The 13,238-nt window shown below is 50.3% G+C and overlaps 1 protein-coding gene across 5 annotated transcripts in view; it reads right to left on the reverse strand.

Moving 5' to 3' along the window:
- Window positions 1-13,238, reverse strand: part of XRRA1 (X-ray radiation resistance associated 1) — a 29,028-nt gene extending 15,790 nt beyond the window's left edge. For 2 of the 5 annotated variants that reach the window (XM_069969497.1, XM_069969494.1), the window contains exons 1-12: window positions 13,020-13,238; window positions 11,050-11,124; window positions 10,372-10,544; window positions 10,192-10,263; window positions 9,834-9,906; window positions 6,110-6,207; window positions 5,783-5,916; window positions 5,578-5,682; window positions 4,551-4,765; window positions 4,252-4,295; window positions 3,846-3,959; window positions 1,365-1,458 (exon numbers count right to left, since the gene is read on the reverse strand). In XM_069969497.1, coding sequence (XP_069825598.1) covers window positions 1,365-1,458; window positions 3,846-3,959; window positions 4,252-4,295; window positions 4,551-4,765; window positions 5,578-5,682; window positions 5,783-5,916; window positions 6,110-6,207; window positions 9,834-9,906; window positions 10,192-10,263; window positions 10,372-10,544; window positions 11,050-11,119 — 1,192 coding nt within the window. In that variant the 5' untranslated portion in view covers window positions 11,120-11,124; window positions 13,020-13,238. The remainder of the gene's footprint in view (window positions 1-1,364; window positions 1,459-3,845; window positions 3,960-4,251; window positions 4,296-4,550; window positions 4,766-5,577; window positions 5,683-5,782; window positions 5,917-6,109; window positions 6,208-9,833; window positions 9,907-10,191; window positions 10,264-10,371; window positions 10,545-11,049; window positions 11,125-13,019) is intronic. The other 3 variants (XM_069969496.1, XM_069969495.1, XM_069969498.1) reach the window with 3 other exon arrangements.

Genomic DNA, 13,238 nt, shown 5'->3' on the forward strand with positions numbered 1-13,238 from the left:
CTGTATAGATGGAGTAGAGGGTCCTGTATATACATGTACTGTATAGATGGAGTAGGGGGTCCTGTATATACATGTCCTGTATAGATGGAGTAGGGGGCCCTGTATATACATGTACTGTATAGATGGAGTAGGGGGCCCTGTATATACATGTACTGTATAGATGGAGTAGGGGGTCCTGTATATACATGTACTGTATAGATGGAGTAGGGGGTCCTGTATATACATGTACTGTATAGATGGAGTAGGGGGCCCTGTATATACATGTACTGTATAGATGGAGTAGGGGGTCCTGTATATACATGTACTGTATAGATGGAGTAGGGGGTCCTGTATATACATGTACTGTATAGATGGAGTAGGGGGTCCTGTATATACATATACATGTACTGTATAGTTGGAGTAGGGGGTCCTGTATATACATGTACTGTATAGATGGAGTAGGGGGCCCTGTATATACATGTACTGTATAGATGGAGTAGGGGGTCCTGTATATACATGTACTGTATAGATGGAGTAGGGGGTCCTGTATATACATGTACTGTATAGATGGAGTAGGGGGTCCTGTATATACATGTACTGTATAGATGGAGTAGGGGGTCCTGTATATATATGTCCTGTATAGATGGAGTAGGGGCTCCTGTATATACATGTACTGTATAGATGGAGTAGGGGCCCTGTATATACATGTACTGTATAGATGGAGTAGGGGGTCCTGTATATACATGTACTGTATGGATAGAGTAGGGGGTCCTGTATATATATGTACTGTATAGATGGAGTGGGGGGCCCTGTATATACATGTACTGTATAGATGGAGTAGGGGCTCCTGTATATACATGTACTGTATAGATGGAGTAGGAGTCTACCAGTTATTACTGTGGATGTTGTGAGGCAGCTTTCCTAGCAACCATTGCTCCATGTGAAAGTGAAAGCAGTAATCCTATTGGTTGCTAAGGCTCCAACTGCCGTGTCTGCTGCAGCTAATTATATCACCTGTGTTTGCAGTGAGGAAATTTTCCCATTCATCTCTATGAGGCGCCTCTCTTTCCCCTCCCCCTCCCCTCCTGTACATCTGGCGGGGACGGGACCTTCGCTAAAACCTTCCCGGGCACCCAATGTATCTGTGGGCCAAATTTGGGGTCAAACGGTTCAGGCGTTTGGAAGTCTATATGGGACAGACGGACAGACAGACTTTGATTTTTATTATATAGATATGAGGAGCTGTAGTCACATGATCTGTATGTCTGGTCAGTACAAATTATATATAGGAGCTGTAGTCACATGACCTGTATGTCTGGTCAGTATAGATTATACATGTGGAGCTGAAGTCACATGACATGTATACAGGCAGTTACAGTATATACCTTTCCTGAGAGTTGTCAGGGGGTTCCCGTAGATTATAAGCTCCTCTAGTGAGGGGAACAGCGCCACGGGCAGCACGTCCTCTTCACGAGTGATCTGTAATATATGACATCATACAGAGACGTTATCTCATCTGCTCTGACATCACCCCTCTCTATTTACATGGTGCCCCTGTATTTCCATCACTGAGGCTTCTTCTGTATACAGCCTGTATATAACATGTACACTAATTCTATACAGGAGGGGGCGCCATACTGACTGTATACAGGAGGGGGCGCCATACTGACTGTATACAGGAGGGGGCGCCATACTGACTGTATACAGGAGGGGGCGCCATACTGATACTATACAGGAGGAGGGGGCACCATACTGATACTATACAGGAGGGGGCATCATACTGACTGTATATAGGAGGGGGCATCATACTGACTGTATATAGGAGGGGGCATCATACTGACTGTATACAGGAGGGGGCGCCATACTGACTGTATACAGGAGGGGGCGCCATACTGACTGTATACAGGAGGGGGCGCCATACTGACTGTATACAGGAGGGGGGTTATCATACTGACTGTACACTGGAGGGGGCATCATACTGACTGTATACAGGAGGGGGCGCCATACTGACTGTATACAGGAGGGGGCGCCATACTGATACTATACAGGAGGGGAAGTGCCATACTGACTGTATACAGGAGGGGGGTTATCATACTGACTGTATATAGGAGGGGGCATCATACTGACTGTATACAGGAGGGGGGTTATCATACTGACTGTACACTGGAGGGGGCGCCATACTGACTGTATACAGGAGGGGGCGCCATACTGACTGTATAGAGGAGGGGGCATCATACTGATACTATACAGGAGGCGGCACCATACTGATACTATACAGGAGGAGGGGGCCCTATACTGACTGTATACAGGAGGAGGGGGCCCCATACTGATACTATACAGGAGGAGGGGGCATCATACTGACTGTATAGAGGAGGGGGCACCATACTGATACTATACAGGAGGAGGGGGCATCATACTGACTGTATACAGGAGGGGGCACCATACTGATACTATACAGGAGGAGGGGGCATCATACTGACTGTATACAGGAGGGCGGGCGCCATACTGACTGTATACAGGAGGAGGGGGCCCCATACTGACTGTATACAGGAGGCGGCACCATACTGATACTATACAGGAGGGGGCCCCATACTGACTGTATACAGGAGGAGGGGGCCCCATACTGACTGTATACAGGAGGAGGCGGCACCATACTGACTGTATACAGGAGGCGGCACCATACTGACTGTATACAGGAGGGGGCACCATACTGACTGTATACAGGAGGCGGCATCATACTGACTGTATACAGGAGGGGGCATCATACTGACTGTATACAGGAGGGGGCCCCATACTGACTGTATACAGGAAGCAGCACCATACTGACTGTATACAGAAGGGGGCATCATACTGACTGTATACAGGAGGCGGCACCATACTGATACTATACAGGAGGGGGGGCGCCATACTGACTGTATACAGGAGGCGGCACCATACTGACTGTATACAGGAGGCGGCATCATACTGACTGTATCCAGGAGGGGGCGCCATACTGACTGTATACAGGAGGGGGCATCATACTGACTGTATACAGGAGGCGGCACCATACTGATACTATACAGGAGGGGGCCCCATACTGACTGTATACAGGAGGGGGCGCCATACTGACTGTATACAGGAGGGGGCATCATACTGACTGTATACAGGAGGGGGCATCATACTGACTGTATACAGGAGGGGGCACCATACTGATACTATACAGGACTATACAGGAGGAGGGGCCCCATACTGACTGTATACAGGAGGCGACACCATACTGATACTATACAGGAGGCGGCACCATACTGATACTATACAGGAGGGGGCACCATACTGACTGTATACAGGAGGGGGCATCATACTGACTGTATACAGGAGGAGGGGGCCCTATACTGACTGTATACAGGAGGAGGGGGCCCCATACTGACTGTATACAGGAGGCGGCACCATACTGATACTATACAGGAGGGGGCATCATACTGATACTATACAGGAGGGGGCCCTATACTGACTGTATACAGGAAGCAGCACCATACTGACTGTATACAGGAGGGGGCATCATACTGACTGTATACAGGAGGAGGGGGCCCTATACTGACTGTATACAGGAGGAGGGGGCCCCATACTGACTGTATATAGGAGGCGGCACCATACTGATACTATACAGGAGGGGGCCCCATACTGACTGTATACAGGAAGCAGCACCATACTGACTGTATACAGGAGGCGGCACCATACTGACTGTATACAGGAGGGGGCATCATACTGATACTATACAGGAGGCGGCACCATACTGATACTATAGAGGAGGGGGGGCGCCATACTGACTGTATACAGGAGGAGGGGGCCCCATACTGACTGTATACAGCAGGGGGCACTGCAGTTACCTTGTTGTCGGCCAGGCTCAGGGTCCTCAGGCTCGGCAGGGGAGGTGACCCTGTAGGTGACAGCAGGGGCTCGGGCAGGGAGGAGGGGGGAATGGCAGCGATATCCAGAGGTTTCTGTAACACAATAGATTGATGTTATCCTCAGTACTGACGGATCCTGGGCCCCAGGTCATTATGAATATAACAAGTAGAGATTGTCCGAGTGTTCGGCATGTGACTACCGCTCCCTGAAGAAGTCAGATGCAGCCCTAGGGCTGCCAGGAAAACATGGATATGGCCTATGGCTGTATCCATGTTTTTCAGGACTCCCTGACTTCTACAGGTGCCAGCAGTCACATAGTGCTCTAGTAGCCCCATTATCCGCCCATCCTCTCCCCTCACACTCAGAGGGGGGCGCTGTACTCACCATGGCGCGGTCGGGTGGATTTCGGGGGGAAGGGAATATCACTTCTGCAATGAAAAAGAGAAACGACGTGAGACATACAGCCCAGAGTGAGCCAAGCCGCACCGGTCAAGATGGCAAGATGGCCGCCTATCTAGCACTGGGGGCCACCAGAAATGGAATGTCTATAAAAAGAAGGGCGCCATTATTACACGTTTTCAGTCACATATGAGAGACATGAAAACATAAGTGTTAAGGGGGTCCTCGGCCTGTGTGAGGGGGGATTTGTCCCTTTAAATGCAGGAGGAGATCCCATTACTCACCCGTCCTGTCAGGATCGGTCGTGCTGCGTAGGACCATATAATGCATTCTGTCCTCAGCCGTATTACTCTGCTCCATCACAGCCTCATCAGTCAGGTGACCTCGTCCCGCCATAGCTCCCCCTGGTCCTGTCTGTCTCATGGCGGGACTGACCACCGCTCCTGACAGGTCGGGGATGGCGGAGATGGCGTTCTTATCTAGATTCAGCAGCCGTAACCTGAGGAGAGCAAGAAAAGTGAGGATTATAACCGGACCGTAATAATGTGCATGTGCCCCATCACCACTATATACAATATGTATACATGGCATTACCTATCCTAAGTTACATCCTGTATTATACTCCAGAGCTGCACTCACTATTCTGCTGGAGAGGTCACTGTGTACATACATTACATTACTGATCCTGTACTGATCCTGAGTTACATTCTGTATTATACCCCAGAGCTGCACTCACTATTCTGCTGGAGAGGTCACTGTGTACATACATTACATTACTTATCCTGGATTATACTCCAGAGCTGCACTCACTATTCTGCTGGAGAGGTTACTGTGTACATACATTATAATACTGATCCTGTACTGACCCTGAGTTACATTCTGTATTATACCCCAGAGCTGCACTCACTATTCTGCTGGTGGGGTCACTGTGTACATACATTACATTACTGATCCTGAGTTACATTGTGTATTATACTCCAGAGCTGCACTCACTATTCTGCTGGTGGGGTCACTGTGTGCATACATTACATTACTGATCCTGAGTTACATTGTGTATTATACTCCAGAGCTGCACTCACTATTCTGCTGGAGAGGTTACTGTGTACATACATTACATTACTGATCCTGAGTTACATTGTGTATTATACTCCAGAGCTGCACTCACTATTCTGCTGGTGGGGTCACTGTGTACATACATTACTGATCCTGTACTGATCCTGAGTAACATCCTGTATTATACTCAGAGCTGCACTCACTCTTCTGCTGGTGGGATCACATCACACAGGGCACTCACCCTCAGGTCGCACTCACCTTTGTAGACCGGCCAGGCTCACAAAGACGTCAGGATGGGACAGTAAGTTCTCATCTAACATAAGGACCTCCAGACTGGGGAAGATGTGTCTGTCCTCCTTGCTCCTGTGATATATAAGACCACACTGGGGTATATGGAGGGGCAGGACGGGGATGGGGCAGGCACATTGTCTTTGTGGAGCAGCTCCCATACCCGTAGACTTACCTAGGGGGCGCACTCAGGTCCCGGGGCAGATGTGTCAGCCCGTTCCCGGTCAGGCAGAGTACTCGGAGGCGGGGGAGGACCCCCAGCTGCAGGATGTCCCCCGGGGACAGGCTGTTATAGGAAAGATCCAGGACCTGAGGCACAATCATATAGGGGGATGAGCTCCATACTGTGAATATAGCAGGGCTTCAGTGTAAAGCAGGGAGGGGGAATCGGCTGCAGAACTACAACTCCCATCATGCCTGGATGGCCAAAGCTGGAGGGCAGCAGGATCCCCATCCCTGGTGTACACCATGCGCAGTGTTCACACCTCCACCTGTCACTCACCTCCAGGTGCGGGAACTCTCCGGGGATCACTGTGATCCTGTGGATTCCATTCATAGACAGATCCAGTTCTCGCAGAGCAGGAAACGTCTGAAAAGATTCTGAGAAACACAAGAAAAAGAAAGGAATGTGAGAAAGCACTGGCGGATGCGACATTGTGATAACTGTCATCTCCAGAGCTGCATTCATAATGTAACTGGTGTTACTGAGCTGTAGACTAGGGACAACACTAGACCAGGACAGCACCAGACCAGGGACAGCACCAGACCAGGGACAGCACCAGACCAGGACAGCACCAGACCAGGGACAACACCAGACCAGGGACAGCACCAGACCAGGACAGCACCAGACCAGGGACAGCACCAGACCAGGGACAACACCAGACCAGGGACAGCACCAGACCAGGACAGCACCAGACCAGGGTAGCACCAGACCAGGGACAACACCAGACCAGGGACAGCACCAGACCAGGAACAACACTAGACCAGGGACAACACCAGACCAGGGACAACACCAGACCAGGGACAGCACCAGACCAGGGACAACACTAGACCAGGGACAGCACCAGACCAGGGACAGCACCAGACCAGGGACAGCACCAGACCAGGGACAACACCAGACCAGGGACAACACCAGACCAGGGACAGCGCCAGACCAGGGACAACACCAGACCAGGGACAACACCAGACCAGGATAGCGCCAGACCAGGGACAACACCAGACCAGGGACAACACCAGACCAGGATAGCACTAGACGAGGGACAGCACCAGACCAGGGACAACACCAGACCAGGGACAACACCAGACCAGGATAGCACCAGACCAGGATAGCACTAGACCAGGGACAGCACCAGACCAGGGACAACACCAGACCAGGGACAGCACCAGACCAGGATAGCACTAGACCAGGGACAGCACCAGACCAGGGACAGCACCAGACCAGGGACAACACCAGACCAGGATAGCACCAGACCAGGGACAGCACCAGACCAGGGACAACACCAGACCAGGGACAACACCAGACCAGGATAGCACTAGACCAGGGACAGCACTAGACCAGGGACAGCACCAGACCAGGGACAACACCAGACCAGGGACAGCACCAGACCAGGATAGCACTAGACCAGGGACAGCACCAGACCAGGATAGCACTAGACCAGGGACAGCACCAGACCAGGATAGCACTAGACCAGGGACAGCACCAGACCAGGGACAACACCAGACCAGGATAGCACCAGACCAGGGACAACACCAGACCAGGATAGCACTAGACCAGGGACAGCACCAGACCAGAAACAGCACCAGACCAGGGACAGCACCAGACCAGGATAGCACTAGACCAGGGACAGCACCAGACCAGGGACAACACTAGACCAGGGACAACACCAGACCAGGATAGCACTAGACCAGGGACAGCACTAGACCAGGGACAGCACCAGACCAGAAACAGCACCAGACCAGAATAGCACCAGACCAGGATAGCACTAGACCAGGGACAGCACCAGACCAGGGACAACACCAGACCAGGGACAACACCAGAACAGGGACAGCACCAGACCAGGATAGCACCAGACCAGGATAGCACTAGACCAGGGACAGCACCAGACCAGGGACAACACCAGACCAGGGACAACACCAGACCAGGGACAACACTAGACCAGGGACAGCACCAGACCAGGATAGCACTAGACCAGGGACAGCACCAGACCAGGGACAGCACCAGACCAGGGACAACACCAGACCAGGATAGCACCAGACCAGGGACAACACCAGACCAGGGACAACACCAGAACAGGGACAACACCAGACCAGGATAGCACTAGACCAGGGACAGCACTAGACCAGGGACAGCACCAGACCAGGGACAACACCAGACAAGGGACAGCACCAGACCAGGATAGCACTAGACCAGGGACAGCACCAGACCAGGATAGCACTAGACCAGGGACAGCACCAGACCAGGATAGCACTAGACCAGGGACAGCACCAGACCAGGGACAACACCAGACCAGGATAGCACCAGACCAGGGACAATACCAGACCAGGATAGCACTAGACCAGGGACAGCACTAGACCAGGGACAGCACCAGACCAGAAACAGCACCAGACCAGGATAGCACTAGACCAGGGACAGCACCAGACCAGGGACAACACCAGACCAGGGACAACACCAGACCAGGATAGCACTAGACCAGGGACAGCACTAGACCAGGGACAGCACTAGACCAGGGACAGCACCAGACCAGAAACAGCACCAGACCAGAACACAGCACCAGACCAGGGACAACACTAGACCAGGGACAGCACCAGACCAGGGACAACACCAGACCAGGGACAGCACCAGACCAGGATAGCACTAGACCAGGGACAGCACCAGACCAGGGACAGCTCCAGACCAGGATAGCACTAGACCAGGGACAGCACCAGACCAGGATAGCACTAGACCAGGGACAGCACCAGACCAGGATAGCACTAGACCAGGGACAGCACCAGACCAGGATAGCACTAGACCAGGGACAGCACCAGACCAGGGACAACACCAGACCAGGATAGCACCAGACCAGGGACAACACCAGACCAGGATAGCACTAGACCAGGGACAGCACCAGACCAGAAACAGCACCAGACCAGGATAGCACTAGACCAGGGACAGCACCAGACCAGGGACAGCACCAGACCAGGGACAACACCAGACCAGGGACAACACTAGACCAGGGACAGCACCAGACCAGGGACAGCACCAGACCAGGGACAACACCAGACCAGGGACAGCACCAGACCAGGATAGCACTAGACCAGGGACAGCACCAGACCAGGATAGCACTAGACCAGGGACAGCACCAGACCAGGATAGCACTAGACCAGGGACAGCACCAGACCAGGATAGCACTAGACCAGGGACAGCACCAGACCAGGGACAGCACCAGACCAGGATAGCACTAGACCAGGGACAGCACCAGACCAGGATAGCACTAGACCAGGGACAGCACCAGACCAGGATAGCACTAGACCAGGGACAGCACCAGACCAGAAACAGCACCAGACCAGGGACAGCACCAGACCAGGGACAACACTAGACCAGGGACAGCACCAGACCAGGGACAACACTAGACCAGGATAGCACTAGACCAGGGACAGCACCAGACCAGGGACAACACTAGACCAGGACAGCACTAGACCAGGGACGGCACTAGACCAGGGACAGCACTAGACTAGAAACAGCACTAGACCAGAAATGGCAGCAGACCAGGGACAGCACTAGACCAGAAACAGCAGCAGACCAGGGACAGCTCTAGATCAGAGACTGCACCAAACAAGGGACAGCACTAGAGCAGGGATGGCACTCAAAGGGACAGTAACAGACCAGGGACAGCACTAGACCAGAGACAGCACTATACCACATTACAGGTGGCCACAATAACGTTTCATAGGTGAGAGCGCCACCACATGGAAATAACCTGAAACTGCGGTGATAAGAAGCAGGCAAGACTGCAGAGTAGCTGAGAGCAGACACTGATCATGGTGTGTGAAAACCAGGGAAAGCACCAGAACAGGGATAGCACAGGACCAGGGACAGCACAGCACAGGCCCAGGGACAGCAGGGCAGGACTGCAGAGTAGCTGAGAGCAGACACTGATCATGGTGTACAGAGACCAGGGACAGCACAGGACCAGGGACAGCAGGGCACCTGAGAGCAGACACTGATCATGCTGGGATCTGTCTCTTACCCAGGGGCAGCAGATTCTCGGATGCATTGATGTAAGCCAGACATGTAAACTGCTGGAACTCCTCCCACTGCGCCTGAGGACGGAGAATAGAGACATCAGCTGAGGACGCCGTAACCATGTAGCCAACAATGTCACCATGCATACATGCTGTATTATACTCCAGAGCTGCACTCACTACGCTGCAGCTTTATAGAGGCACCTTCTCAGCCTTCCTGCTTGTTCAGTGTCTGCACATGTAGAAAGAACTGGCAGCATAATATTTCCACAAGCTTCCTGATTGTTTCCTGTAATAACTGGCAGAATAGTGAGTGCAGCTCTGAAGTCTCATCTGTAACATGGTGATCAGGTTCTTCCTTACTGAGGTCAGTCTTCTGTCACTCACGTCGGCGGCGCACAGGTCGGACGGTCTCTTCACATGATGCGTCCTCACCTGCAGTCAGAGAAGGAAGATTTTAAGCTACAAGTGCACATAGTCAAGGGGGAGGGGGTCTGTGTAAGTGGGAGGAGCTAATAGTTGAGGTTGGAGGTGATCCCCTACCAGGAATGGTGTATCCAGCACACGTTCCCCTCTGTCCTCCATCTTGTTGGATTGGCACCTCAGGGTTGGACGTGCTACCTCTCTGCTGTCAGCCGCCATCTTCTGCTCTGAGGACGCGGAGCGGACCACCGTCCTGAAGCCGCTCCGCTGAGCCACCCGCCAGTGACCGGCCCCTGCGGTGAAAGAGGACTCAGCAACATGTCCCCGACACACAGGGGTTCACATACTTTTTATTTCCCTTAAAGGGGTACCCTAGCAAAAAATGTTTTCCTTCAAATCAAGTGGTGCCAGAAAGTGCCAGAGATTTGTAATTTACTTACATTAAAAAATCTCTAGTCTTCCAGTACTTATCAGCTGCTGTATGTCCTGCAAGAAGTGGTGTATTCTCTCCCAGTCTGACACAGTGCTCTCTGCTGCCACCTCTGTCCATGTCAGGAACTGTCCAGAGCAGGAGAGGTTTTCTATGGGGATTTGTTACTGCTCTAGACAGATCCTGAGGTGGCAGCAGAGAGCACTGTGACTGGAGAGAATGCACAACTTCCTGTAGAGCATACAGCAGCTGATAAGTACTGGAACACCAGATCATTTAATAGAAGTAAATTACAAATATCTGGCACCAGGTGATTTGAAAGAAAAACTTTATTGGTGGACTACCCCTTTATGGCTGGGGCAGCTTACCTCCATTTTTTGCTCGGAAAAGGCTCCTGGCCGGGAAGTAATCGGTGATGTAGAGAGGATCGGCGTCCATCGTGTCTGCAGGGGACAGGACACCGGGAAATACAATGTTATGTCAGGTTGCTCCAATGTAAGGGGAGCGATGGTCTATTACTGTCCGGGAGCTCACCAGTGGTCATGTGACCAGAATCGCCTTCATCCGAACATTCGGCATTTGATTAGCTGGGGCTGCTGAAGTTGGATAAAGCTCTAAGGTTGTCTGGAAAACATGGATACAGCCAATGACTATATCCATGTTTTCCACATAGCCTTAGGGCTTTATCCAACTTCAGCAGCCACCACTAATCAAATGCCAAAAGATCGGGTTCGGATCGACTCCAGCATGCTCCAGGTTCGCTCATCACATTCACACCATGTGATCATCGTTGAATTACAGATATTGTCACGTGGCCAGAATCGCACTGATAGTTCCGTCATGTGACATCATTTATTATAAATCAATCATGTGACCAGTATTAGATTATAAATCGTGTCATGTGACTAGTATTAGATTATAAATGGCATCATGTGACCAGTATTGGACTATTAATCGCGTCATGTGACCAGTATTGGACTATAAATCGCGTCATGTGACCAGTATTAGATTATAAATCGTGTCATGTGACCAGTATTAGATTATAAATCGTGTCATGTGACCAGTATTGGACTATAAATCGCGTCATGTGACCAGTATTAGATTATAAATCGTGTCATGTGACCAATATTAGATTACAAATCGCGTCATGTGACCAGTATTAGATTATAAATCGCGTCATGTGACCAGTATTAGATTATAAATCGCGTCATGTGACCAGTATTAGATTATACATTGCGTCATGTGACCAATAATTAGATTATAAATCGCGTCATGTGACCAGTATTAGATTATAAATGGCATCATGTGACCAGTATTGGACTATAAATCGCGTCATGTGACCAGTATTGGACTATAAATCGCGTCATGTGACCAGTATTAGATTATAAATCGCGTCATGTGACCAGTATTAGATTATAAATCGCGTCATGTGACCAGTATTAGATTATAAATCGCGTCATGTGACCAGTATTAGATTATAAATCGCGTCATGTGACCAGTATTAGATTATAAATCGCCTCATGTGACCAGTATTAGATTATAAATCGTGTCATGTGACCAGTATTAGATTATAAATCGCGTCATGTGACCAGTATTAGATTATAAATCGCGTCATGTGACCAGTATTAGATTATAAATCGCCTCATGTGACCAGTATTAGATTATAAATCGCGTCATGTGACCAGTATTAGATTATAAATCGCGTCATGTGACCAGTATTAGATTATAAATCGCCTCATGTGACCAGTATTAGATTATAAATCGTGTCATGTGACCAATATTAGATTATAAATCGCGTCATGTGACCAGTATTAGATTATAAATCGCGTCATGTGACCAGTATTAGATTATAAATTGCGTCATGTGACCAGTATTAGATTATAAATCGCGTCATGTGACCAATAATTAGATTATAAATCGCGTCATGTGACCAATAATTAGATTATAAATCGCGTCATGTGACCAGTATTAGATTATAAATCGGGTCATGTGACCAGTATTACATTATAAATCGTATCATGTGACCAGTATTAGATTATAAATCGTATCATGTGACCAGTATTAGATTATAAATCGCGTCATGTGACCAATAATTAGATTATAAATCGCGTCATGTGACCAATAATTAGATTATAAATCGTATCATGTGACCAGTATTAGATTACAAATCGCATCCTATGAACAGAATTAGACAAACCCTTTAATATTTGCTCATTATTTGTCACCATGTGGCTTAGTGGCCGCCATGGAGGCCCCTTTACCCTAGAAGAAGGGTCTCAGCTGATATTCGGACTCCTCATGCTATCACACAAGTTATACACTGTAAATACAGACACACCGTTACCCGCCAGCCTTACGGTCACGGACAGACACCTCAAGCCGCTGCCGGTGCCCGGCTCTCCCCTTCTGTCCCCATCTCCCCGTCTCCTAGCAACAAGAGACGCTCTCAAGTTACCAAAAGTTCCCAGAACTACAACTCCCGACACGACTCGGCCTCACGCACCGTGACGCCATGACGTCACATCCGGCGCGCTGCCGGGAATTGTAGTCCTGTAGT

This window comes from Dendropsophus ebraccatus, chromosome 5, assembly GCF_027789765.1.
Source record: "Dendropsophus ebraccatus isolate aDenEbr1 chromosome 5, aDenEbr1.pat, whole genome shotgun sequence".
Taxonomy (NCBI): domain Eukaryota; kingdom Metazoa; phylum Chordata; class Amphibia; order Anura; family Hylidae; genus Dendropsophus; species Dendropsophus ebraccatus.